A 27,806-nucleotide genomic window follows, 5' to 3' on the forward strand; every position below is an offset into this window, starting at 1 on the left:
AACTTTTTTTTTTACAGTTGTTCAATTTTCACATATTTATGATCACAGTTATTCCTCCTCCTTTTCTCAAAGACAGCACATCAAGACCAGAGAGCATAATGGACACCGTTCTAGAATCTCAGTCCATCAATGAAAGAAGACCTTTTATTAGAGAAGGTTCTCTTAAGGTATGGCAAGAAGGTGTATGGTTCTGAAAAGGATTTAATTAACACTGATTTGCCAGAAAGGCATGCTTTCATTCTTATGTAGACTTATGCATACTTGCACTATCCGTTATACTCGGTAGATCTAGCTTAACTGATGCTGCACTCTCTTGGTTCTTTTAGACAGTCATAGTGTATCTATCTCATGAAATGGCTTTAACCAATTCCTGGGTACTCAACTTGGCCTAACTTGTAATTGTGAATGCTTACTGTTTCTTTCATGATAATGTTAGTGCATTAGTGTGCTTAGAACATAAAATGCTAACCTGGAAAATGTCAAATGCCTAATGTTGTTGTCTTAGTGCAGGTTAATAATTCTGGTCTTAATAGCTCTTTCCTCTTTCTGTAAAAGATAAAACAATTTTATGTCACATTTTGGGAATAAATTCAGTCAGTAATTTGTTCTGATATGGTGATAAACATTGTAGAAAAGTGAACTATAAAATCAATAATTCCCTATGACTGAGTGTGTAGGATACAAATTATCATCTGGTACAACTCTTTTGGTCAAGAATGACTGATCCTGTGAATTGAGTGTGTCAGTAATTTTATGCAGATTATAGTATGTAATATTGTAAAACTGGAGGCAAGTTTTAAAATTATTATTAACTTAGAAGACCAAAGGAATCTATGTTATTTTGAGTTTGTTTACTCATACCCTTTTCACATATAAAATATCATGGATTAGAAAGTAACCTGAACTCCTGATTATCATTTAGGCTAGCAAAGAGAATAAATTACTAGAGGAAGAACGACTTAAGGAAGAGAAAGAAGCAAAGAGAGAAAATTTGAGTGGTAAAATGAAAAGACAAGAGACAGTAATATGTGAAGAAAGTGAAGGTTCCGATAAGAAATCTTCCGAAGAGAAGCTTAAGGGTGAGCCAGCAAAAGTGCCTGAACCTGAGGAGGATCTCAGCATTCCAGAAACACAATCTGAGAAAATTTATAAGGTAAAGACTGTTATTATTTTACCACATTAGGAGATTGTCAGCTACTTATATATAGCCAAGATTAGCAAAGCTATAATCCTTTATGAAACTGAAGTGCAGGACTAATTAATCATAGCTAGGTCCTGTTCAATTCTATCATTTTCAGATTGCTTCCTAAAAGTTTTGAAATGCAGCTTCTGTTATTTAAGACTATTTAATTAACTTGGATGTTTTTAAATGTATGTGACATAAACACTTGATATTTTGATATTTTTGATATTGGTTTTGTGTCCCTGGTTAGTATTTTCATAGGATGAATTTTGCCTAAAGAAGTGTCATTTATGGGAGAGGGTAGGAAGGGTAGGAGGACCTGTTCCAATTCATTTATCTGGGGACTGCTAGACCTGGCTGAAGTTTTGGCTATACACATTGGAAATCAAATAAAAGGAATCTACTGTTTCTTCCATTTCCTGTTTCAAAGTTCATGTCCTTGGAGTGCCATAATACAAGCTATTCTATCTGTTACACTAACAGAGAGAGATATCTTACTGAGGGAACTCTTTACCAATAGTATCCAAACCATTTTTAGGCAGTTTGCACTGGGTTTTATTTGCAGAGTAAGCCTTACATCCAAGACTCATTCCAGAGTTTTCTTCTCACTATACACCATGAAACTATAGACCTGCAGAACAAGTATTAGACTAGATATTCCAAAAGCAATTTATTGTTGCAGAACTGGGAAATGACAGTGATGGATAATATCCCACTTCTCCCTGAAATTTGCTGGACATTAATCTACAAAAACAGAAGATTCAGATTCATGAAAGTAGTTCTCCTATTTTCATTACTTACATCTCTTCGAAACTTAGGAATGTAAATAAGGAAGCTTAGAGTTCCTTTATGGCACAGAATTCTATTTCCTAGATATAAACAGTGGTTATGTACTGCAGATGAAGTGACCTCCTTAAGTCAGTATACTTTAGTCTGAGCTTGCTTGTGTACACCCTACAAAATCATAACTATGTAAATTTCTGATCTGAACTTGCCTAACGGTACACTCCATGTCTGAATTCCAAAATCCAGGGCTGGAAATCAGAATCCTTATCAGATTTGGTTTGGACATACAAATCTCATGGCATTGTACTTTGAATTTTCTCTTTGTATTTGGCCAGAATTTTTCTTTCTCTCTTTTATTTATTAAGCCACCAGACTACTTGCTACTTTTTAGTTCCCATGGTGGCTATGTACAACTGAATAACTGGATTCTACACTCATGTGAAACAAGTTACTTCAGTTAGAAAGTGATATATTACTCAGGTGTAAGAGTAACATGCCATATATTTGTTAAAGTCACAATTAGATCTCTGAACAAGAAATATTGATCCGAACAATGTTAGTGTGATTACCCTAACCCTACTTCACAACTTTTGCCTTTTACAACTTTTGCCTTTCTCATTTACCCACAGTCTAAAACTTGCATGTTTTTCAGTTTCTTGGTTACAACACAGGGGAGAATCTCATTCAAGTATCTGGAATCAATCACTATCTTTTCCCATCTGATGGAGGGCAGATTCAAGTAGAGAAGATAGAGTTTGTAAAAGGTGATTATTTTACACTTTGCACTTTGCTTTGTCTCACTAATAGCTGATGACAAAGTTTCCTTTATCCATAAATGCTTTTTTGCATTTCAGTAGTAGAAATTCTGTTAAAGATACTGTGACAGTACCATGTAATTCCATGTTAGATTTTATTGCCGCTGAAGTTTAAGTTTTTCTGTAGTAGGTTAACAAATTCATAAAGTATTAAAAAATAGAATTGTTCAGTGGCAGCCAATGCAGTGTATTCCATGAATTCATATCCCAGTCAATTGTCCAGTGTAAGTAACAGGGTTGTTCCACAGTCTATTGGCTGTAACTGTCAGAAAGTTTTCTATATGTTTAGTAAGATGATCTAAATTCAGATAAACTTAGTTTGGTAGTCTTTGCCTAATAGTAAGAAATTGGGCCCACTTCTTTTTGTGGGTATAATTTTATTTTTGTATGACTTATAGTTGCAGATGCAGGCTTTTCTGGGGGACAGAAATCAGTACTGAAGCCTAACAGTATTCCATTGCTTTGTAGGCCTAACTTTGGTAAAGGTGAAAGTGGTAAAGGACAATCACAACTTCTTCATTCATATCACAGACCCCAAGAAAAACTTAACAGAAATTGAAGTGCATGAAAACAACGAAGAACAGAAAACTGCACCAGGTTAGTGGGTTGGCATCACTGATAAAAAAAAAATTAGTAAAAAAAAATAGTTTGATGTATTTTGTAGTCAGATGTAAACCTTATCAACTAACATAAAATAAATTCCTAATTGCAAAGAGTAAATAAGATCAGTGCTGCTGTGAATAGATGCATACTTTCAAATGAAGAATGTATACAAGAATGTATGTTATTAGGCATCATTCAAAATTATAAAGATATCAGGATGTCTGTCAATGTGAGGTATAAGTGAAATGTTCAGCTATTAGCACCACTCATCCAAAAAAGCAAACTAGAATGAATGTGTACTTCTCTGGTCACTACTATGTTTTACAATTTACTGACAAAATGAGAAGTCCAGAGAAGATGTAGAAATATTTTTTTCAGTGACCAGTCTTCCAGCTGAAATCCTTGAGGGAGTCTTGGAAACATGCAGATCTAGTACTGCCCCAGCTTGCTGGAGCAGAAATAGTCTTTGAACCTTCTGAGTCAGGAGATGAAAAAGATGGTAAAGAGGGATGCTCCATTCTGTTCTTACCCTTGAAAACTGTGTTATTTGGAATGACAGCTTATAGGGTGAGACAACTCTTTGTATCTGAGATCAGAGTGAGACTGAGTCATTAAAAAGCAAAAGGTTAAATAGTAATCCAGTTTGCTGACTTAAGCATCGTGCAGAAATCTTATTAAAGCGTAGACATAAGCATAGTGCAGGACAACAGATGCTAACCACTTTTTTAAGCAAGAAAGTCACTGAAAAAATTCACCATTCCTTAGGAGAAGAATTCTCATTTTTAGTATAGGACTCCATCTGATCTTAATGTGGCCTGGGAAAGACTAAGAGGATGCAAACTGAATTCTTTACAATACCCAGAATAAATTTCTGCTCTGAAAAGAAAAGTCTTTCCACTTTGAACTGAGTTGTCTTTTGTGTGACATATAGCTGTAGAATTAGTGCTTTCTCAGGATCTTTGGTGTAGAAACATATCCTTTCTGCAGTTCAGCTGTATCTATTGCTTGTGAGTGTCATTTAGAAACATGCCACAACTATTGAATCGCAGTCACAGAATCACAGAATGGCCAGAGTTAGACAGGACCTCAAGGATCATGAACCTCCAACCCCTCTGCCACAGGCAGGGCCACCAACCTCCCCATTTAATACCAGACCAGGCTGCCCAGGGCCCCATCCAACCTGGCCTTGAACACCTCCAGGGACGGAGCATCCACAGCCTCTCTGGGCAGCCTGTTCCAGCACCTCACCACTCTCATAGTGAAGAACTTGAGTCCTTTCTGTAACCTGCTGAGGGTGTCTTCCAAGAAGGAAGATGGTCTGTAATGATTTGATATGTATTTCTCTGCCCTAAACACTGCAGAATTGCTCATGCAGATCTGGAGAGTATTGAAAAAGTGTAACTTCAGGTAGGAGTGTTAGTTCTTTTTACCATTAGACAGCATCTTGTTCCTGCTCCTCTCCTTGGCAGCAGCTGTCACCGGTAGGTTGGATGAATAGAAAATTTGCATCCCTTCCACAGATGAAATTTCTTGTCCGCCCTTCTGAAAGTTGTCATATGTCATTTTAACGTCTGTCAGATGACACTTTCAATCACAGTGTGTTAGCATCTGAAGCCACTTTTATTCATTCAACACCAATGAGAGGCTTTCCTTCTATCTAAACAGGAATTCCCTGTGTGATAGAAATGAGCAGTTCAGCATTATTGTCAACCAAGAAGGGAAATGAAGATCCTTGACTCCAGAACTTGTTTCATTTGTTGTTTAAATTCACAAAGAATTTTCACTAATTGTTGCTGTTAATTCACCTAGCTAATTAGAAAGTTTTCCTTGCTCTATATTAATTTGTTTTACAGGTTAGTCATCCAGATTAATGTGGCACAGTTCAAATCAGTCATTTGTTTGCAAGTCAGATGGTTCTGCAGTGCGTTGCTATCATTAAAATTCTGATTTTTTTTTTTTTTTTTTTTTTAAGGAAAAATTAAAAATAAAAAGAAAGCTGTGAGCAAGTTTGGATCTTTTTCAGCCACGTTAGAAAATGGAATCCAGCTGTCCCTGAGCTATTATGGACCTACAGGGAAGACAGCAGGTAAAATAAGCAAATAGAAGAGGATATTTGAGAACCGAAGGGGGAATTCTTTTTCTTCTTTTTTTATTTTTCATGCACCCCTTAACTCAATAATTTGTTGCATGCAATTCTGCCTTTCTTAGCAGCTGTTACCACATGGTGGGGAATTCTCAGCAAAGCTTGAGATGAGATTACATTGTCAAGAATGTTCAGTGATTTAAATTTCAAAATGGAAAGAGGTCTCCATGCTTTTTTACTTACTGTGAAAACAGAGCAGTGGAGGGAGAAATTTGCAAGTATTGTTATTAAGTAGTCCAGCAAAATCAGCAAATTAATTTGAGCCAAAGAAAATGTGATTTGTTGAGGAATCTTTTTGGTTTTCCAAGAAATAATATTTTCATTAACTTATGTAGGTGATTATGGAATTTTCATTTTATGTTAGGAGTTGGCCTGTAGGTTCTAGTTGTGCAGTCATAATGAGGGATTTCTCTCAGCTTTTCAATAAACACATTCACCAACTGGAAGCAATTGCTTCACAAAACCACAGTGAAAATAGCATCTGCTTTTACCAAGAGCTTTTTGTTTCCATTGCATTTGAAAGGCCACTGAAACCATCACACGGATAAAAGTGAAACCCTCTTCTGATCAGAGAATAATCCCAGCATTATTCAGTTCTTAAAATATGAAAACATTTAATTGAGTGCACCTTTGTGTGGACTGTGGTAAACCATTCAACTATATACTCCATTTTAATTATTCAAATATCTTTTTCAAGTGATTTTCTAAAGAAGAACTATTTAAAATTGGGCAAAGATAGCATTCACAATGTAGTGGACTGTGAGAACTCTTGTATTTTGGCATAAAAATGAGTTGTCTAATTAAACACTTACATATCAGCTGTGATGTGCAGGCTTTTTGCACATATCCAATAGGCAACCTGTTCTGCATTAGAATGATCTTTGCCATGTTGAGTGTTAATGCAGCAGTGCTGACTGGCATTCTTTGAGTGTTTGCAGTTTTCCTGCAATCACTTGCTTATGGCTTCATTTCCCTTGTGGGTGTTTGTGTTGTAAGAGCTCAGAAGCATACTAACCAGAAACACTCGGGCTTAGTCTGTTTTTGCACATCATCCATTCCTAAATTAGAATGATAATGGCATGTAATCCAGAGCTTTTCTCCATGGATAGATTAAATTGTGTCACTGAAATAATTTTTTGGAGCTTCTCAAATTCTCTTTTTTTGTTGTTTTTTTTTTTTTCCTTACCTTGTTTTACCTCTTCCATATTCCTCTTTGAAGTTCAGATGAGAGAAGGACTCAGATTGTTTGCCAGCTTTTTGTTTCTTGGTTAAATTTTAATATTAAACTTCTAAATAATAAAAAATAATAATAATAAAAAGCAACTTTTAGTTTTTAGATTGTTTTCTATAGCTTAACCCAAATCTAACTTCAGATTTAGTAAGTAAGCTCTTCATCACTTTGAACTACTTGAGCTCTTCTGGAGTTTTTGCATCTGGATGTTATGAAAACTGTGCAGTTGCAGTTTGAGCCTTGATGAAATCCTGAGAGTACAGCTCCCAAGTCCTAGAGATCTGATTTTGTTTTAAACAGGAAAGGAACCTACCCTGCTTTGATAGTCCTCTGGAATTTCCCATAATTCTCAAGATTTCTGAAGATATTTGCTCTCTGTCATGACAATCCATTCTTCCATTGCTGCCTTCAGAGTGTCATCCTTTTTTCAGGACAACCAGAGTTGTAAGAGTAGGTGAAATTTCCTCAGAGGCTGAGAGCCTATAACAGCTTTTATACCTAAATAAATGCTTGTTTGTAACTAGTTTGCAGTGATCACGTGAATTTTTGTACAAACTTGATAAGAAAGATCACATTCACTAATGATTTTAAAAGCCAGTTCCTCCAGTCCTTCGTTTTAGCTATTATGCTTCTCAGTAGAGAACTACCTCTGCCAAAGATTATTCATCAGCTGTTTCTACTAATCATCCACCTATAGATTGATACTTCTGTGGTTCATTTCACAGTCGTGTTCTCTAATAAATTTACATCACATGGTCCCCATTGAGAAAGTTAAACTTTCTGATTTTATATAATTAGTTGAGAACTTATCACTGGCTTATTACAAATAAAACAGATTTGTTCATCTTTCCTCAGATTTCCAATGAACTGTAGAAGTCGCACATCATAAATTTAAACACCTGAAAACAGAGCCCCCTAACGAAGTATCAGATTTGTGCACATCAGCCATTCATCAGCTATTGAAAATGGGTACTTAAAAGTCCTCAAGGTGATCTAAATTTTTCTGTCAGGCTGAAGGCTATGGAGATATTCAGATATTGCTGCATTTCCCTAATGCAAGCATCAAGACAGAAGCTGAGATTGAAGAATTAGGTTAAAATCTGAGGTGGAAGACTTGTTTTCTGTGGACTGCTAATTAGATGATCTTCTGGTGATGATAGTTTCTTTCAGTCTTAGATTGTCAAATTTTGTGTCATCTTTGCAGTTCTCATAAATCCAGAATCATCCATAAGGCAAATGTTCCTGAGCACACAAACAGCCTTTTTAGTTGATTAGAATCTATTTTTTGGGGTATTTTAAGCATCTTCTTATCTGCAGAGCTAAAAGCATGTAAGTCAAAACTGTGTGTTTAGTAGGTACTGGGACTACCTTTTAGCTTGTTGAGCCAAAGATGTATTAACACTTTGTCTACGTTACAGAAGACCCTGTGACCTCATGCCAGAATAGTTTTATTATAATGCTTCCGTGTGTAATTTTTTTCCTTTGTCTAACTCCAAGTTGGCTTGCAATTTGTCAATGAGTTCATTAACTTTTCTTTGCCAAACTTATTAGTTTTTCACATTAAAGTACATTGCTCATTGTAAGAAGCAAAATTAAGAAGTAATTCTACCAAAAAAGAAAAAAGGATTTTTGAAAGTTTTCCAAAAGACACTTTTGCAATGACTTGTCATTAAACTTCAGAGTTTCAGGAACTATGAAGCAGATCAAGCTTGCTATATATATTAAATTTTTTTAAAGGTTTCCAAAGGCTGTTTTCTGAGATAATCATAGAATCATACAATGGCTTGGGTTGGAACAGATCTCAAGGATCAAGTTCTCACCCTGCTGCCACAGGCAGGCTTGCCAGCCACTAGATCAAGTAGGGATCTATCCAACCTGGCCTTAAAACCACCAGGGCAGGGCATCCATAACCTCTCCACACAGCCTGTCTGATGAGCACCTCACCACTCTCAGTAAAAAACTTCCCCCCGACATCTAATCTAAATTTCTCTTCCTTTAGTTTAAAACTATTCCCCCTTGTCCTATCACTATCTACCTGTGTGAAAATTGTTTTCCCCCATGTTTATAAACTCCCTCTAAATACTGAAAGGCCACAATGAGGTCTTCCTGCAGCGTTCAATTTTTTAGGCTGAACAAGCCCAGTTCCTTCAGCCTATCTTCATAGGAGTGGTGCTCCAGCCTTTGGATCATCTTTGTGACCTTCCTTTGGATCCTCTCCAAAAGCTCCATGTCTTTCCTATGCTGGGGGCCCTAGGCTTGGATGCAGTACTCTACATGGGGCTCACAAGGGCAGAATAGAGGGAGACAGTCACCTACCTCATAGAATATCTTATATTATTTTCAAGTCACTGTTTCAGAAGGTAATGCGAATACTTAATGTCAACATAGCAGACTGTTGTAATGCTTGACTTTTAAGAAATGGGAGAACTTAAGAAAAAAAGTATTTCTGAATCATTGAAACAGAATAGAGCTATGATACCCAAAATTGCTGGAGTCAGTCCATGCTCCATCCATCTTATCTTAGGCATTAGACTCAAAATTTCTCCATGTGTGTAAGTATTCTGGAGTTAAAGCAGAATTAAAAAGTTGTATATTCTATTTTGAGGCCGATTCCAAACTAAGGGGAACAATAGTTTCAAGATTCCTTTTCAATTGTCAAATAGCCCGTTCCAAATAATTTAATATGTTCAGACCATCTGTCTGATACCACTGAATTCATTATTTCAAGGATAAAATTTGGAGTATAAAATCTTGTCAAAAATGAGTGTAACAATTTACATTTATGAAGCTTAATTGCATTAAAAATAATGTTTTTCTTTTCTTTAGATGATGAAACAGATCCCATCTTAGCAGCAATTCTGAACGTTCCTTCTGTTCATATTCCAACTGTTCCTCCTTCCATTACATCAGCTTCAGGAAAAAAAGACAAGTCAGTCAAACAAAAATCAGGAAAATCTCTGCCATCTACAAAATCAAGCGGTATGAGAATAAGCTCTTCACCACCAGACAACAATGAAAAACAAGAAGAAAAGGTAAGAAAACGGCCGATTGTTCGCTGAACATAGAAAAGTAACAAAAATTTAAATACCTACACTTAGGTAATAGAAATATATATTCTTCTCAGGATTTTGAGGAGTGTTTCAACAAATTCTTAATAATTTATGGTGCTTCTAAGGATATGCTTTACTTTTTCCAGTTGTATAAAAATCATTTTGGTCATGGTTCGACTCAATGGTCTTTAAGGTCTTTTCTAACTTGAGCAATTCTATGATTCTCAAGTGTAAATATTGGTAGCTGTTAATTAAGGTAGCTTTTAAAGCTTTGTGATGTAGAGCAGTGATCCACATACTTGCATTGATTTTGGTTTTACAGTTACACCTGTTACATTCTCACTGATTAGGGCTGCTCTAGAAATTGGTTTTTATGCAGCAACATAGAATTAAGAACTGTAATGTTTAGAAGGGACATTTAGATCATCTAGTTCAACCCTCCTGCTAAAGCAGGTTCCCTACAGTAGGCCACACAGGAAAGCTTCCTAATGGGTTTTGAATATCTCCAGAGAGAGATTAAACAGATTGCTCTTGTCTGTTCCAGTGATCCATCATTCTCATAGTAAAGAAATTATTCCTTGTGTTGGTACAGAACTTCCATGGTTAAAACTTCTTTATGATTAAACTTTCTATTTTAACCAAATAAGAGAACTTCTCTGTGCTTTCTAAAATCTGTATTGGAAAGTCTTGAGCCAACCAAACTGGAATCATAGAATCATTAGAATCAGAAAAGATCAAGTCCACCTGTCGACCTAACCCTACCTAATCCATCACTAAGCCATGTCCCTAAAAACCATGTCCACAAATCCATTAAATAACTTAAGAAATGGTAACTCCACCACTTTTATGGACTGCCTGTTCTGATGTCTAACCATGAAGAAATTCTTTCTAGCAGGGCACAACATTTCTTTGGAGGTCTGCAAGCAGCCAAGAGATGATAATACTCTAATTAAAACGGCAGGTTGCAAAACACATCCAAATGGCTTTCCTTCCAACCCAGCCCCTGCTCAGATCCTTGTTTTTTAGTCCCTTCACCAGCTTTGTTGGCCCTCTCTGAATGTGGTCCAGCGACTATGTTTCTTGTGTTGAGGGGCCCAAAACTAAACGCAGTATTCAAGATGTGGTCTCACAAGTACCAAATACAGAGGGACAGTATCTTTTCTAGTCCTGCTACCTGCACTATTTCTGATACAAGGCACCTGGGCACACTGCTTGCTCGTGTTCAACTAGCTGTCAACCAACACTATCAGGCTCTTTACTGCTGGACAACTTTCCAGCCTCTCCTCTTCAAGCATATACTGCTTTCTGGAGTTATGACCCAAGTACAGCACTCAGCATTTAGCCAAATTAATGTTATCATTTTTGGAAAAGCTTGCTATACAGTTTGATTTTTTCAACAAACCACAAGCCAGGCTCCAGCAATTTGGAAGCTGCTTTTGCCCATGGCTGAAGGAATTCTACGTTAGGACAGGGCTTTGGAAAGGATGGATGACATTTTAGAAGTAGATTCTGCATTTGTTTTATGGAATGCTTATCACAAAGTATGGCAGAAATTACAGAGCCATGTGCCTCAAAAGTGCTTAGCATTTGATCTTGAAATTCTTCCAGAAAGTTGTATGGGAAAACAATTTTTTGGCATGGAAACGTGGGTGAGGGGGAAATGGGTCACACTGGTCACTTCACCATTTATTTCAAAATCACTCCTGCTATGCCCTCTTCAGCAGTTTATGATATGTATTCTTAGCCCTCTTGGCAAGGGAGGTTGAGTGGAGACTAATTATGTTAACAGAGCTGGGCCGAGTTGTTCAAAGATGCAGAGTAGGCAACATGGAAAGGAGGGGGTTAAATGCAGTATAGATATATTTGAAACAGGAGATAGTTTCCAGTGCACATCAAGTTACAGGGGAGGGCAGTAAGAAAGACAAGAATGAAAAGATACTGAATGTTTTTAGGATATCCTGGAAGGCTCTCTGATATAAAATAGCTATGTTTCTCTGTGGTACCTAGTAAATGATGCTATGCTGTGGCTCTTTCAACTTGGATTCTGCCCATATCCGCAAAAAGCCCTGCTGGCCTAATTTTCTCAAATTTAACTAGATACTTGAAGAGCTCGAGCAAGGGAACTTGCCAGACAGCACTGACAATAGCATATCACAATTATACGGTACATTAAACCCCACACACACTCCCCTAACAATAAAATTCTGTCAAAACCTTTATGTTCCATCTCTTTTTCCAAAAAACTTCTTACTGTTTCATTTAGAATGTCTTCAGTCCATTTTTTTTTTGTATTCTAATAAAAAGTCTGTAAGACAAGCAATGTTCCTTTGCTAGTGCAAACCTAGTTGTGTGAATCTGCAAATATTTTGAGGGACAGCTTTAGAGTCTGAAGTGAACTTGACAAATTCACATAAACAGTGTCTGGAAAACAGTAAAAACATGTACTAGGTTCTGTAATTGCGTATAAATAATCAGTAATCTGTAGAATGTATGACCATTTTATCAATCACAATAATGCAAAAAAAGGTCTGAGAGTTGAAAAGAATGAAAATTTATATACAAGTCAGTAATGCCATCTTGCTGTGAGAAGGGCAAACACCATACTAAGATGACTAAACAAGAGTATAACTTGTTAAGTATGTAAAATTATTCTTCTCATCAGTACTGGTGAAGAAAAATATGGGCCGCATTAAATACATCTGAGGAAAGTACTAAAAACAACCCAAAGTCTTGAAAACTTTACCAGTGAAGAAAGGTTAGAAGACTTGGTTTGGGTTTGTTTGACCCAAAATTGAGAGAGAGAACAGCTTGCAGTAGAGGGACAACAAGATCTCTTACACTAGCCCATATAATCAGAAGAAATCATCAGAAGTAAATTAATTTTTTATCAGAATGGTTCAGGCTGACCAATACGGAAATCTCAGTAAGATTAATAATTGGAATAGATTTGCCTAGGGAAACTAGGAAATGTCAAGCCCTGGAAGTGTTTAGGATAGGTTATACTACCAGTTTTCTCTAATGATATAGTTATACTTTTTCTACCATTGGAAAGGGGGAAGTAGAGGACAAGTGAGGGTTACTTCCATCCTATTCTGTGATGTCTACCCCACAATTGTATGGCTGTGATTTTAGGGTAGTGAGGGTAGCCTTAATGACCCAGTAATATTTTGTAAGGTAACCATAAAATGTCCCTTGTTAAAAAGATGTGGCAAAGCATCTGCCAGTTTTCCCTATTTTCCCCTATATTTCCATCCATATAAATTAAAAATACAGGATAATACAGAGACTAGTGCTCTCTTATCTTCATCTGCAACCCAAAACTGTTTTCATCTTATGATTATTGGTATAGCATAGTTCATTGTCACATACTTTTCTGTGAGGTTGACATCGAAGGATCCATTGTTGTATTTTTCCTGTATTTTCTAGAGCCTTCAGACATTATTTTGGTCATCCTCATCTTTTCTATTCGTACTACGGACTAGTGCAGAGGACTTGACTTTTTGTCTGTCAAGCATTCCTTCCTGTTCTTTTCTCATCTGCTGTACATCCATCAGACTTGATGTAGTGTTACTTCTATCTTATGCACTTTTTTAACTGTTGAAGTTAGAATAGCTGATACAAACTCAGTGCTCTTCTGCTTCATGTTACCTTTTATTTCATCCTGACACTGTACATAAGATTGCTTAACAACTCGGCAAAATACATACAGTCAAGAATGTTTTTTCTTCAAAGGTTAATAAAGATGAATAAAATAAGATAGCATAATCAAAGAAAATAAGCTAATGCTTTCACTTCAGAATCCACACACTTTCAAAATGCTACAAATCAGTGACAGAACGTACATTTTGTTACGTTTTGGTAAAACTGAAATCTAGTCCAATTTTGTCTTAAGTCTTTATAAATGTGGAATAAAACTAAGTAAGGTTTGTTACTTCCTGCAGGTGGAAGTAGAAGAACCAGCTTCCCACACAGAAGTGATGTCAGCTGCTCTTGCTTTCCGAAGCCTCAACGTCTCCTGTCCTAATGGACTAGTATTAACTTTCCTTGGTGAAAGTTTTGAAGGCTAGTTTTTTGAACCACTACAGAATAAGAACCTTTTAAAGAAGTTAAAATTACAGATAAAAACGTTTCTTTGTCTTGAGAGATTTAGATTTAACATCTCAGATTTCTAATTCTGTTATAAAGTCTGTTTAATAGTAATCACAACGTAAGTAACATTTTAATTTGAATACAGTATTAATATTCTGTCAGTTTGGTGCTATTAATTTAGTTTAGCACATTTAGTTTATAAATGTGCTATGATCAATGTGATATAAAGTACAGCAAAAAGGATACAGAGAATTTTCAAACACAATTTGACAAGGAGCATAAGTTCAAATATTGAATGGCTGAGATGAACAGAGCTGTGACATACACATAGATGCAATCTCTTGACACAGTTGCCTATTATACTCAGTAGCACACTCAATACATGTCCGTAATTTGTCCTAAAAACTTTATTTATTGAAGTAGACAGAATATCTATGTTCATTTTCTATTCCATCTCAAACTTGGCGAAACTCAGTAATTTTTTTCCTTTTTAGAGCCAGTTTGGAGATTCTCTATCTAATTTCAGTTTTCTAACAGTTCAGCATCCATACTAAACCAATCTAAAATTTTCCTTTTTTTCATGTGGGAAAGACACATCAATAGGACTATGCAGAGTTTCTGAGTAGATAACTGCTTTGAATTGCTATCCAAGAAACAGAAACTGTCCCTCTCTCTGTGGGTTACAGAAGAAGCCAAGTTGAGTTAGTCTCAGTAGCTTAAGTTGAATATCATATGTAAACAACTCGATACTGGGTGTTTAACACTGTTGGAACATGTGTACTAAGTAATTCAGAATTTGTTTTCAGATTTGGAAGGTGCAGCTGCTACAGTTGAAGCTAAGGAAGATGAGGTTGAGAAAGGTGAGATCAGAACATATAAAGTCAGAGAAGAGGAGGGCGAGAAACAGCGGACTGAAGCGGATGAAGCCAAGGAAGAGGAGGCTGAAAAAGATGAGGCCAAAGCAAACGAGGTGAAGGGGGAGAAGGCTGTGGAAAGCAAAGGGAAGGAACATGAGGTTATAGAAGGTGAAATAAAACAAGACGACACCAAGAGAGAAAATGCCAAGCAACCAGCTTTGAAAATTCTCGTTAGGCAAAGTTATCCCCAGAACGTGAACAACTCTCGTCTATGTGCATCAGTGACAAGTCAAAGAAAACAAGAGGTATCAAGAGTCATCACCAGTCAAGGAACTGTTGTAAGATACATGATGGATGGATCTACCTGGGTATGTTTTGCAGAGTCATTGGAAGCAGCCTGTGTAGTGTTATCATTGAATTTGTGCTTTCTCAGCTGGCATAGATAAGTATATAGTTTGTCAGTGATGGAATTGAGTAACAATGCAGCAGTGTCAAGACTAAAATGCTCCTGGCTTTGTTCAAAATCAGATACCATAACAAGCACAAGGAATTTTAATGGTGAAAACTTTAGGCATGTGAACATTTTAGGCAATTTTGGGATTAGGAAACAGCTTAGTATAGTTTTGAGAACTACATAATATAGTTCTGAGACCTACATGAATCATCTGAAGTGTGTGTTAGTTCTTTCTTATTTTTGGTGACACAAATGCATCCGTATCTTTTTTCATACAAGGTTTAAGAAAAGATACACTTGTCAGTCCTGTAGACACCTTTAGGTATCCTAAATTTTCATCAAAAAGACTGTATTCCTAAGTTCCTTCTTTGTTTATACACAAATTAGGTTGCCCAGAATTTTGGTACCTTTTAGGTAACATAAGTTAGATACCACTTTTGCAGATACTATAATCAGTCAACAACCAATTATCTTTTCTAAGTCTAATACTCTGTGTATTGTAAGCAAATTGATGAAAAGATGTGTGCTTTGACTCAGAAACTGTCAAAATTATTCCTTATTTCCTCTTCTTTTTTTTTAAGCAGTTTGAGTAGGCCACAACTGCTAGTACAACTTTGTTACGTTCATTCGTTACATTAAATCTTAAACCATTTATCCAAGATTTCAGAAAAACATACCAATTTCAGTAGTATGCAAAGAAACTAGCTGCCTTTCATTTGTATATCCTCCAGATGCAGTCTCCTGACTGAAGAATTCAGGGCTCATGTGCCTAGGATGGTCATACCACAGTCTTTGTATGCACAGATTCTAGATGCCTCCTTCTTTGTATTAATTTAACATCTATGAGTTATAGAAGAATGGAAAGCATATAGACAAGCACTCAGGAAGAAAAATAAATGGTTAATTATCTTACAGGAACTGTAGGTCTTGAGATATGACCGTATGTTGTCCATATGTTTTCCACATTGTACGTTTTCTCCGCAGTATATCTGTTTTCTATTTGTAAATGTGTTCAGAGATTAATGAGGTAATTCTGTGCTTAATCTGCCACACAAGGAAACTTGCATATCAAGAGTTAGATATTATGGACAGTAGATCTCAGAAATCAGCTATAGTAAAATAAATAACCATTAATTCTTCTTGTTAGACTTGATGGCTAGAAAAATTAGCAGCAATCCTAGACGTGTGGAATACCTGAATACAGAAAAATACAGTGGCACAGATGCATTACTGCTGTTAGGAAAAGTGGTATTCATCAAAAGATATCAACCTTTGACCACTTAAGCACTCAAAACCTTTGCTTTTATGCATGCCTGCCTGTTACTGAATAGAATTCCCGTTGATTAGATATGTGAACTGAACTAATTAGCAGTCCTTTCTTTTTTTTAATATAGTTTCTTTATTTTTTGCATTTATTCTGTGAGCCTTACATTTCTTCCTTCATCGCATGCTAAATTCTAGTGACTATTGTGTTTGTGACATATTGAGACTTCTTATTAGTGTTTGAAATTATTTTAGTCTCTAATGTGTCTTTGATTTCTGTAGATTCTGTTTGCTGATGGCACAGTGAGTAGAAGTCCTGATTCTGGCCCTGTCCTACCACCACCTGTAATTCCAGAAAACATGCAACCATTATCAGAACCAGAACCTTTAGCTGAGATGAGCACTAGGAGAGGTAACGTTTCCAGTGTTTTGGATTGATTTAATGTGAGCAGGGCTGATGATATTCAGTAAAGGGCATTTTTCTTTGGTCTAAAAATTGTGCTGGTGTAAAATGCAATTTATCTGTACTCAGCTGCTATACACTGCTTATTTGTTATCTTCATAGCAGATAATTTCTCTCCTACTCCAGCTTTCTTATAGCACTTAAGAGCTCTAATAATAAAAGGGTATGTAAGAACTACATATCTAGCAGAGTGATTTAGTAACAGTCTTTTCAGATAAAGCCTTGTAACTCCAGGAACATCAAATCTTTACTTTCACGTTACACAGTTTTTAATTGTTATATTGAGATACGTCCCATTTACAGTGGACTTGCTGTATTTTTCTTTCTCACTGTATCTATTCCAGGACACTTGCTTTATTCATTATTTGATTGTATAAGCTTGTGGTCTGTCCAAGTATTCTCATGTTATTCCATTTCAAAGAGAAGGAGGCAAATATGTGTTTGCTTCATACCTCACAGTGTGGTCCTATATGACTCTCAGTGCTAAGTAGTGCAAAGAATGATTAGGACTTGCCATAACATTACCTTATAATTTATTGGAAGTATGTGAATAAAAATTGCTGCTAAAGAGAAGTCTGTAAAAAGAAATTTTCTGAATCTTCAAGTCCAGTTCTCTGTTCTTAGGATATTCCTTAGGAAATCTAGAATCATGTTTAAGAACTGACAAACTATCTTCTAATTTTCAGTCTCCATATCTGTGACCAGTGTATATCTTTTATTCCTTATCATTTATAATGAATTCCCTCTCCTGCCCTCCACCTTTCCTCTCTGCTACTTAGTCTTGACAAATTTGTGGTGAATATTTACACTTTGTTTTGTTTTGTTTCTTTTTTTTTTCCCTAGGACTTATAAACTGTAAACTTTTAGACTCCTACCCAGGCCATGCTATTGTCTTTTACCCACACTTAGTCTAGTTCTCTTTCTTAATGTGAGTGATCAGATTCTCTGTTGTATTCTTGATAAGATCTCTTCATTGCCTTTCACAGTCTAATCTGCATCTCTTTACTTGTGGTGAACCTTAGGTTTGTATTTGCCTTTTTGTCACTGTACTTTGATGCTGACAATTGTAGTCATTCTACATGGATGCTATATCCAGATCTTTATCTCATTCTACTGTTTCAAATGTGTCTGAACCAGAAATCATTTGTCTTAATCCTTTTTGCTGTAACTTATTTCTGTTGGGCTTTATCGATTCCTAGTACTTTAGTCCTCAAGCTAGTGGGACAGTTTGGGATGTTTTTTTTTTCCTTTAAGCCATTCAGATTCTCTTCTATATTCATGGTACGTTCCAAAGCCATGTCATAATTGAATATCATAGCATCCTGTTTACTTTTCTTGTGTTGTTAATAAACATATTAAACAAGATTGGATCAAGTGAACAATTTTGAATAATAGGTCTTGTTATTTCCCTCTAGCCTGAGACTGTGATTCGATAATAAATTATTCTTTCAATTCTGTCAAAGCCAATACTCACAGAAACTCTTTAGTTGATTGATTTTGTCTTTTCCCTTAGACAATACCAAGTCTTACACAGAATTTTTTGTTTCTGCAGGAAAAGGCAGTGACAAAAACATCGTATTGCACCCAAAGAAGGAGGAAATATTTGAAGACGTTACTCAGGGTCTGGTCAATCCTGAGCAACCTAAGGAGAATCAAGCAGGAACCTGGATAACAACAACCCCATTAGGCATTCGAGTGGGAACTGAAGGAGGAAGGCAAATGGATCTGGAGCCAATCTTATTCTATCAGGCAACTGACCCAGCTGATGGAACAGTAATACTATTTTTGTGTTGTTATACCACTGTCTACTAAGCTATGTGACAGGGCTGCCGTCATCTGTTGCAGAAAACATTTTCAAAACATCCCACAGACTTTGTAATTACATCATTACTAATATAAAAGCTGTAGATGTTGAAGAAAATGTAAATCCTTGGTCTCTGAGCTGGATAAAGTTGGAGCAGACCAGCTTCTTCAGAGTTTCAGTACATAATGCATAATGCTTTGCGTTACCGTTGTTGCTGTTACAGGTATCTCAATGCTAATGTAAATCCATGTTCCCTTATTATTTCAGGTTATGACTGTACGAGATGATGAAGTGATAATTGTTGAGAAGCTGGATGGCAGCAGAGTAGTAGATCATGCAGATGGTACTAGAATCACAACTTTTTACCAAGACTGTGAAGAACATCCTGTAGCTCAGGATAGCAAGAAAACAGGTATAAACAAAAGGGGAATATTTATCTTTGTTTTATCTCATGATAGGGATAACTGTCAAAATGTACTTTTAAAAGGCTTTTGCTCATTCTAATCAAGAAGGCTCATGCCTTGTGTAGGGAAAGTTATTTAGTGAACAAGAAATGTCAGTGGACAAATTAATATACCTATTCAATTTGTTCTTTATGACTTGTGCTGCTGAATAAGAATTTCTTCATATCTTAGAGCGTGTATCACAGGCAGAATACATTTCAGTGATCCAGTTTGTATGTTACAAATATCCAAATCATTATGGTTAGGATTATACTTGATAAATTAAGTATGGCCATCGTCAGATAATTTTTTCTATATTCAGTGCTCCGTCCAAAAATTTTAAGGTTGCACAGTGTCTGCATAACAAAATTAGATGATAAAGGATAGTATGAAAAAAATGTAAGGACCTTTTACTGAGAAGATAAAGGTCAGAGGAAAGAAATACAAGCTGAATTCTAGGACTTTTCTGTGATTCATTTACTCAGGTCCAGTTTTTTTTCTGTATTAATTTCTAGATGAACTCTCAAAAACCATCACAAGGAAAGTAAAATGGATTCGAGTAGAAAACCCCAAATTTGCTACTGTTACAACAAATTGTGAGGATGGTACCTGCTGTACCATTTTTGGAGATGGGACATCCATTATAGCAAAGCCATGGGGAACATTTCAGGTAGGAGTTACTTTTAGTTTGTGACAGATATATTTATGTCTCTGTCCCAATTACCTGTCATCAGTTTCATCTTGACTGTTTTAATTCCCCCCTCTATAAATTTCATGAATCCTGTGATTCTCTCAACTTTATACTCTGCCAATGTTTAAGTAATTCTTCACAATTGTATAGTAAATTTAATTCACAAGCTCAAGTTTTCTTGAAGTCAAAATTCTACAGATATAAATATTAGCTTGCTTCCTGGACCTCATCTTCCTTCCTTCTCTCCATCCATTCCATTAAAGCATTCCCAATTTTTACTGCAATAGGTTCTACCCGTCAAGACAGGCTCCCTTTTCATTGATGAGGATTGCTCAGCAGTTTATACCCATGAAGTCTGCAATTTCACCACCAGGAAGGAAGGGACACAAGCAGGAAGATATATTATGAAACATACTTCCAGCACTATTTGTGAGATGCTGGATCCTGAAGGAAATCTTTTCAAGGTAAAGTACATGGAGATAAACAAGTTCATGCATTCTAAGTAATTTTATCTCATGAACAACTCTCAAAGCCTTCTTATAGCCTTGTGGCACTCACAGTAGCCTACCTAGCCAGAAGGCATAGATCCTGAATCAGAACTCTGAAGTGTTACTGAGAAAACGTGACTGGTCTCAGGTTTAACTTTTGTGGTATTTCCCTCTTCTTAGAGAGGTTGAAGTGAAACACAAGATCTACAGTTTACCTCACCTGTAAAGTTACCTTAGTTACTGTGACTTGTATTATAGCAAAAAAATCAGCTCTGCAAATGTGGACAGAAAACGAGAGAGGATACTGGCTTTTCAGAAGGACTTTAGAAAAACTGTAATCTACCTAGTAAAATATTGTTGTAAAATTCGGTCTTAGAAGCCATACTGTTAGTGCTTTGATCTTTCCACACCTACACCTAAGGCATGTTTTTGAGCTAGGTTAGTACTTTGCTATGAGTTCGGGAAATAGATAGTTTAAGTGTCTGTTACATACATGTTATTTTCTAAATGTGATATCCAATTATAATCCTCCCAATTTTTCCAGATTGTATTTATTTATTTATCATCATGTGCTCTGATAAATATGATAGAATATACAGTAATGAGGATATCGAGTAGTTTCAATGTTCTCAAACATACAGTTTGGCACTGGACATATGCAGTATGATGCAGATGGATAAATTGTGCTTATAAAAATATATTTTATCTGTCAATCTCTCCTTAATAAATTTTGAATAATCAGTGGAGGGGTAGAAATTTAAAAGGTATCAATTTCCTACAAAATCAGTGTTATTCAAATTATCGTTGATTGGCATCAGCATCAGAACATCCACCTTTTTCCCAGCTGATACATAGAGAACAAAAGACAAGAGTTGAAGAAGCTGTGGGGCAGCTGAAGGTATTATGAAAGCAGTGATCACAGGCAACGTGGGGTGTACTGAGAAGGGTGAGATGCAATACGAGAAGACACAGACATGGAAAATATTCAAAGAGTAAACAAGTTTCATTGGTTTTGACATTAATGAAGTATATTTCAATTACATTATCCCACACTATTTTACTCTCAAGACCCCATTTTCATTGGTGTGAGGATAAGAGGAGTGTTCAAGTGATGGAGCTGGTGTATGCAGTACCAGTATCACCTTATGAATCTATGTTTAATAGGAAGCATCCAGCTTTAGAGTCCTGCCCAGCGTGTATTTTTTGTATGAAGTTGCCTATTGATGCATGCAGATATATATATATTGCAAACATAATGTAATCATAGATGACCTCATTTGACAACTCACAATCTCAAAGCATGTCAGCATGTAGTATTAGCATTTCTGATATGTCATGTTTTCCTAGAAATGTTTTCACTTTTTTCACTGTATTTTCAGATTTCTTCATTTCTTTTTCTCGTCAATTTCAGGTTGCTCAACATGAAATATGGTTTTATTTTTGGTCACTGAGCTAGATTATACTCACAGTCCAGCAGCAAGTTACTGTTTTAAATACATCATGCATCTCAAATCATTTTGCATGATTTCTGTTGTAGGTCATGGCTGATGGCAGCACATCTGTGTTAGTTCAAAGCATTGGCTTTGACAGCAAGGAGAACAAAAGTTCAGCATCCGTAGTCCCAGAAGTTAACAAATCCATCTCTTGTGATGAACATGTCCCCAGGTAAACTTCCCTACCTTGATAAGTTTACACTTTTTTTCTTTGCTACTCTGTGTTTGTACAGGGTTTGTAGACTTGCACTTTCTTTGTTCATTACTGTGTATTTCTGCACTTGATGTCAGTGTCCTGAAATTCTGTTCTCTTATTTTGTCATCACAGAGCTTTCTTATTTTCTCCATCTGGAAAAGAACACAATTCAGAAGTCTTGGATTTGATGAGGGTGGTGGGTTGGCACTTGTCAGCTGCCAGACCCACTCAGCCTCTCTGTCACTTCCCCTCCTTGATGAGGCAAGTGGAGAAAATAAGATGGAAAAGCTTGTGGGTTGAGATAAAGACAGAAATCACATACCAATTACTGTAGTGGGCAAAACAGACTCAAGCAAAAGTAATGTAATTATTGCCAAGATTTGAATAGTGAGAAAGAAGGACACACAAAAAAACTCTCCCCAACGCCTTCTTTTCTGCAGGCTCAACATGACTACTCTACTTCTTCTCCCTGTCACCTCCTTAGCTGTACAGGGGGTGAGGAACAGAGGTTGTGGTTGTGGTCCCTCACAATTCCTCTCTGCCTCTCCTTCCTTCTCACAGTTTTCCCCTTTTCCAGCATGTTCCTTCTCCACATGCTACAGTCCAAGGCCACAGTGCCTTAAGGATATATGGTAGACCTTCAAGATCATCAAGTCAACCTCACCTACACTAAACCATGTCCTGTTGTGCCAGGTCCCTATGTCTTTTATATCTCCAGAGTTGGGCACTCTATCACTTCCCTGGGCAACCCATTCCACTTTGTGCTTGACCACTCTCTCCATGAAAAAAATTCTTCATAATAACCAAATAGAACATCCCCTGGCACAAGCTGAGATTTCCTATTACTTGTTCCCCAAGAAAATAGTTTGACACACTCTTCACTGCAACCTCTTTGCAGGGTTGTTGGAAAGATTGGCAAAGTCTTGTCTCAGTCTCCTTCAGACTAAATAACCCCATTTCCTTCAGCATTTCCCCATAACTCTTGTTTTCTACTCCCTTCACCAGTTTTGTTGCTCTTCTTTGCACATGTGTAAGCAATTCAACATTCTTCTTGTATTGAGGGGCCCAGTGCTGAACAGAGTATTCCAGATGCAGGCTCACCTCCTGATGCAATGCTGAGTACAGGGGCACAATCATGTCCCTGATCTTTCTGGCACAGTATTACTGATGCAGACCAGGATGCTGTTGGCCTTCTTGGCCATCTGCTGGCCGCCTGACAACCAGCAACCTGAGCTCCTTTTTCTACTGATGAGCTTTCCAGCCAATGTTCCCCAAGCCTATACCAATGCATCAGGTTGCTGTGACAGAAATGAAGGACCTGGCATGTAGCCATGTTCAATGGCATGTGATTGGACCCAGCCTATCCAGATTCCTTTGCAGAGCTGTCCTACCCTTAAGCTAATCAACTGGCCCACCTAGGTTGGTATCACGGGCTGCTCTGGCACCTGGAGCACCTTATCCTCCTCTGTCTTTTGTGTCTGCAAGATTGTTTCTCATACTGTCTTTCTCACCCCTCACTGCCTGTGCAGCATTTTACCCTGTCTTAAATATGCTTTCCCAGAAATGTTCCCCCAGCTTGGGCTCAGTTGTGTGGCTGGGGATGGTGCAGCCAGCTGGAGCCACCTGTGTCTGGCACAGAGCTGCTCTCTGAGCAGCCTTCCCTGTTGTCAATACCTTGCCTCCTATACACAACACAATCAGAGTTCTGTGGCACTCCAGGTTCTTCATCATCCATATGGACGGTTCAGGAACCGAACTCCTGCGGAGCAAGGATGTGGAAGAGTATCTTGCTGAGGTCTGTGGTGATCCAACTGTTGCAGTCTTGCAGGAACCTGTACAAGGATATCCAGGTAGGAAGATTTAGTTCATTTTCTGACAAACTAGTGACAAAAATAATCAAAAGTAGAGTCAGAAGTTTCAAAGCTCATTTGGATGGGAAATATGAAAATGTTTTCCCTGTGTGGGCAATTGTCCACTGTCCTGGCACTGAAGGAAATGGAAGAGAGCTTGTGCAAAAGCTTGGAGAAACAGAGAATTAACTGAACGATGCTTTGAAAGGATAAGTAAGTGAACAAACAACTGGCATATCTTTATTCGCTCTCACACTTACAAACAAAAGCATTTGCCAGATGCATAAATCCTCTGTGTATCTCTATCAAAAACACTGAATATCTTGCAGTCTTCATATAGTAATATAGCTGTCTTTATCAGTGAAGACAAACATAATCTGTTGTCCCTTAGTCTGGCTGTAGGAAGAGTAAATGTACATTACTAAAAATCTGGAAAAAGAGGACTGAAATGGGGGATGCCAGTAGTACCTGGCAACAGCCACCTCATTACACCGATGCAATAAGTTACATCCTGAAACGGTTATTATTGTGAAGTTAGTTGGAAATAGTGTTTCTGTAAATATATGGTGGCCTAACAAGATAGATGTAAAGCCTAGACATGGTAGATCTAATGAAATAAATGTATCTTGAAAATGACAGAAACGAATGTAGAGAAATTATAACAATGATTAGTTCCCTTCTGTTCCCCTCTATATAAACTGAAAGGAATGATTTTGTCAAGGGAATAGAGGAAAAGTGCTAAGGGAGCCAAAAAGATAAGGGAAGTGGAAATCTCTGGAAGATGAAGAAGATAAGCACCTGGTGGAAATCCCATTCAAGAAAACCTATCAAGATTTACCTTGATAATAAGATGTTACAATTCTGTATTATTGTGACAGAACATCTCAGTGGAAGTATCAGTTTTGAAGGCCACCTTTTGGATAGAGATAATAGTAGATTAAGTAGACTTTGGATCTGGGTAAGAAAAAAACATTCTGAAACACTTTAAAATTAATTGCAACAATAAAAAGAAATAATAAATAATTTCCGATAGAATCATTCTGGTGATCAGGCTGTGATGTATGAAACACACTGAGGAACTGTTTGTATGAATCTAATGTATATCTTCTGAAATTAGTGTTCAATACACACAAGTCAGTGGTCTTTCTTCCTTTCTTCCACACAATATACAAACAAACTGCTTCCTAAAAGAAGTGGCCAGTTGTTAAACGTAGGCTGAGTAATCCGGAGCTGTCTAGCTATTGTATCATCACCTCTGTGATCCAATATTATCTATAGCCTTGGGTATCACATTTTCACCTGGAGTTTTACATCCGATCATAAGCTTCATTATACTTATATTTTTCTGGAAAGTATACTTTTTTGGATGTCTGAGACCCTTGCCCATTGTTTTTGGATTCAAACTGATTCTTACCAAAATACACTTTCAAACCAGGTGCTGTAAGTATTACCATCCTCTTCCCCTTGTCTGAAGCCTCTCCCTGGGTGATGAAGAAAGAACCAGAGAGTATTGTTCCTCCGAATCTTTGGCCAAAAACTTGGAATGCATTTTCTCCTTATGAGGTATGATTGTTTTGAAACTGTCTTTTACTGCTTAAGCAGTACCATGTTTGTCACAGAGGTTATTGGAACTCCAAACAATGTGACAGTTAAGTAAGGAATTAAATTTATTTTATTAAGCAAACAAAGCAAGGAGTGGGATGTATCAGGAAAAAATCTAGTCAACTTGGGCTTCTTTTATGCTTGGTGAGGTGATTGCAACAGTTTTAGGGATAGTTTTTTTTTGCCAGATGAAGAGATTGTAGGATGTGTAAATTATGCCCGAGGATGTACTAACATGATTTACTGGATCTCCAATGCTATAAGCACAGCATGTGCTTTTCAGCTGAAACATGAATTATTGATATCTATAGTTACCCAGTGATATAAATAGCCTCTTGCTTTTTTTGCTTGCTCTTGCCTATGCTCAGAAGGAGACCACAGTCAGGGCACACACTTGGAAGGGTCTCTGCATTGGATCCAAAGAGGAGACATGCTTACCAGTACCTATGCGAAAATGTCCAAAAAAACTGCAAATCCGTCAGCTGTTCCACTATGAACCACTCAGTGATGAACTAAGAACAAAGCTACAGCTTTCTCTCAAGGTAGTACAATCATATTCGCTTCATTCTTCCAGTGAGTTAGAGAACAGACAAAATGGGTAACATGGATTCATATATCTCTGAGACAAGAACCATAATACTTTTGAAGAACAAACCATTTCATATGTAGGCAGGTGCCCTAAGAAAAACATGATTTTGAAGCTGCTTGTCTCTCTTCTCCTATACCTTTTGGAACCTACTTTTTTGAGCAGATACATGGGGACCAGTCCAGTACACATCATAGACTGTATACTAGCAAATCAATGCTGAGAGAAAGGGAAATATATGTTACTTTTTTCTTTGCTTAGGGTTTATTTTCCTGATCAAAACCTTGAAAAGATCTATAATGTTACAAAATAATTTTGAATCCACTATAAATCTACAGTTAGCTTAGTGATGAAGTCACTGGGACAGTCTTCATTACTGATTAGTTTTTATAGGTCTTTATAGTTATATAAGTTTTATTTAACCTATTTAACCTAACTTTATAGTTAGTATAGGTTTTATTAGTTATAGGTCAGCATAGAACATTTCTAGGTTGAAGCCTGAGTTCTGTCGCTTGGTTCACGTCTAGCAAATAGCTGTGTAGCCTTCTGCAAAAGTATCTGTCCATCACTCGTTACTGCCTGGTTCATAAAAAAGAACAAGTTGCAGCTCCTGTTAAAGCATTCTGAGATAGGATCTGAAAGTCCTGCTATTCATCCTTATTAGCACTTCTCTTTTTAGTTTTTGTATAAAACACTGATTTATTTGATTCATACTGTCAAGATGCTCTTAAAACAAATTTTATAGTTAAAAACATTATTATTTACCAGTCAGGGAATAACAAAATACACGTGTTCTGTAATTACATTGCTAAACATTCTGATGGTGGCGTTGCAGACTGAATTTCAAAATTAATGGCATATAGAATCTGTGATGGTGGAAGCAAACTGTAGCTGGTTAGACTTTTTTTTTTCCACCTTACATTTCAAGAAAGGCATGTTTGCAATAGAAAAACATTAACAGCTGTTCAACTTTGGCATAGTTTGAGACACACTAATCCATCAGAACTAAATTTTACTCTTCTACATTCTATAAATGTAGGTTGGTCTGAAAGTAATGCCTCTTATTATTTCCATGGAAACTACAACAGATACAAAGAGTACAATAACACTATTTGATAGTGCAAATTCTCATCTACAAAACAGTACAACTTAGTCATCACCATTAGCTGTATATTTTTGCCAGCAATAAACAAGAACCTGCATGCCATGTTCAAAAAAATCTGCACCAGCAGAGGTGGCCCACTGTTTCACAGCTGCTATGATGATGCTGTTGTTAGGAAAATGTTGCCATCACAGTAAATCTTTCATTAGCCCAAACAGATGAAAGTCAGAAGGCACCAATCCAAACTACATGATGGCTGTGGTAGGACTGTACAGACAAGATTGGCAATGTGCTCCACAATCTTCAGACTGGTTTGGGGCCTGGCACTATTGTGTTGCAAGTGAAAGGCTGTTGTCTTCTCTAACCTGACTCTGAAAATTTGATCTTTCAGCTTAGTCAGCATCAGAATGTAACAGTCAGAGTTGATGGTTTGTCTGATATTCCAATGTTGCGACCTATTCCAGTCATTTCCAGTGCATTGAAGCCAATATTCAGCTCCATACACAGTTGCCTGGTTGTAATCCACTCATTTGTGTGTATGAGCTGATCAAGGCGCTCCTAATTTTGTGGTGTGACAAATGTGCATGGCCATTTGGAACATGGATTGTGTTTCT

The 27,806-nt window shown here is 36.9% G+C and overlaps 1 protein-coding gene across 1 annotated transcript in view; it reads left to right on the forward strand.

Annotated features, from left to right (window-relative positions):
• Positions 1 to 27,806, forward strand: part of SPAG17 (sperm associated antigen 17) — a 92,060-nt gene that overhangs the window by 46,544 nt on the left and 17,710 nt on the right. The window contains exons 19-35 of the mRNA XM_042809887.1: positions 73 to 167; positions 923 to 1,153; positions 2,622 to 2,733; positions 3,253 to 3,381; positions 5,360 to 5,473; positions 9,588 to 9,793; positions 13,753 to 13,873; positions 14,707 to 15,125; positions 16,757 to 16,886; positions 18,490 to 18,710; positions 19,009 to 19,153; positions 19,700 to 19,854; positions 20,163 to 20,339; positions 21,901 to 22,028; positions 23,772 to 23,902; positions 25,338 to 25,465; positions 25,873 to 26,046. Coding sequence (XP_042665821.1) covers positions 73 to 167; positions 923 to 1,153; positions 2,622 to 2,733; positions 3,253 to 3,381; positions 5,360 to 5,473; positions 9,588 to 9,793; positions 13,753 to 13,873; positions 14,707 to 15,125; positions 16,757 to 16,886; positions 18,490 to 18,710; positions 19,009 to 19,153; positions 19,700 to 19,854; positions 20,163 to 20,339; positions 21,901 to 22,028; positions 23,772 to 23,902; positions 25,338 to 25,465; positions 25,873 to 26,046 — 2,816 coding nt within the window. The remainder of the gene's footprint in view (positions 1 to 72; positions 168 to 922; positions 1,154 to 2,621; positions 2,734 to 3,252; positions 3,382 to 5,359; positions 5,474 to 9,587; positions 9,794 to 13,752; positions 13,874 to 14,706; positions 15,126 to 16,756; positions 16,887 to 18,489; positions 18,711 to 19,008; positions 19,154 to 19,699; positions 19,855 to 20,162; positions 20,340 to 21,900; positions 22,029 to 23,771; positions 23,903 to 25,337; positions 25,466 to 25,872; positions 26,047 to 27,806) is intronic.

The sequence above is a fragment of the Centrocercus urophasianus genome, unplaced genomic scaffold, assembly GCF_019232065.1.
Source record: "Centrocercus urophasianus isolate 14NV4802_14NV808 unplaced genomic scaffold, USGS_Curo_1.0 seq_12, whole genome shotgun sequence".
Taxonomy (NCBI): Eukaryota; Metazoa; Chordata; class Aves; order Galliformes; family Phasianidae; genus Centrocercus; species Centrocercus urophasianus.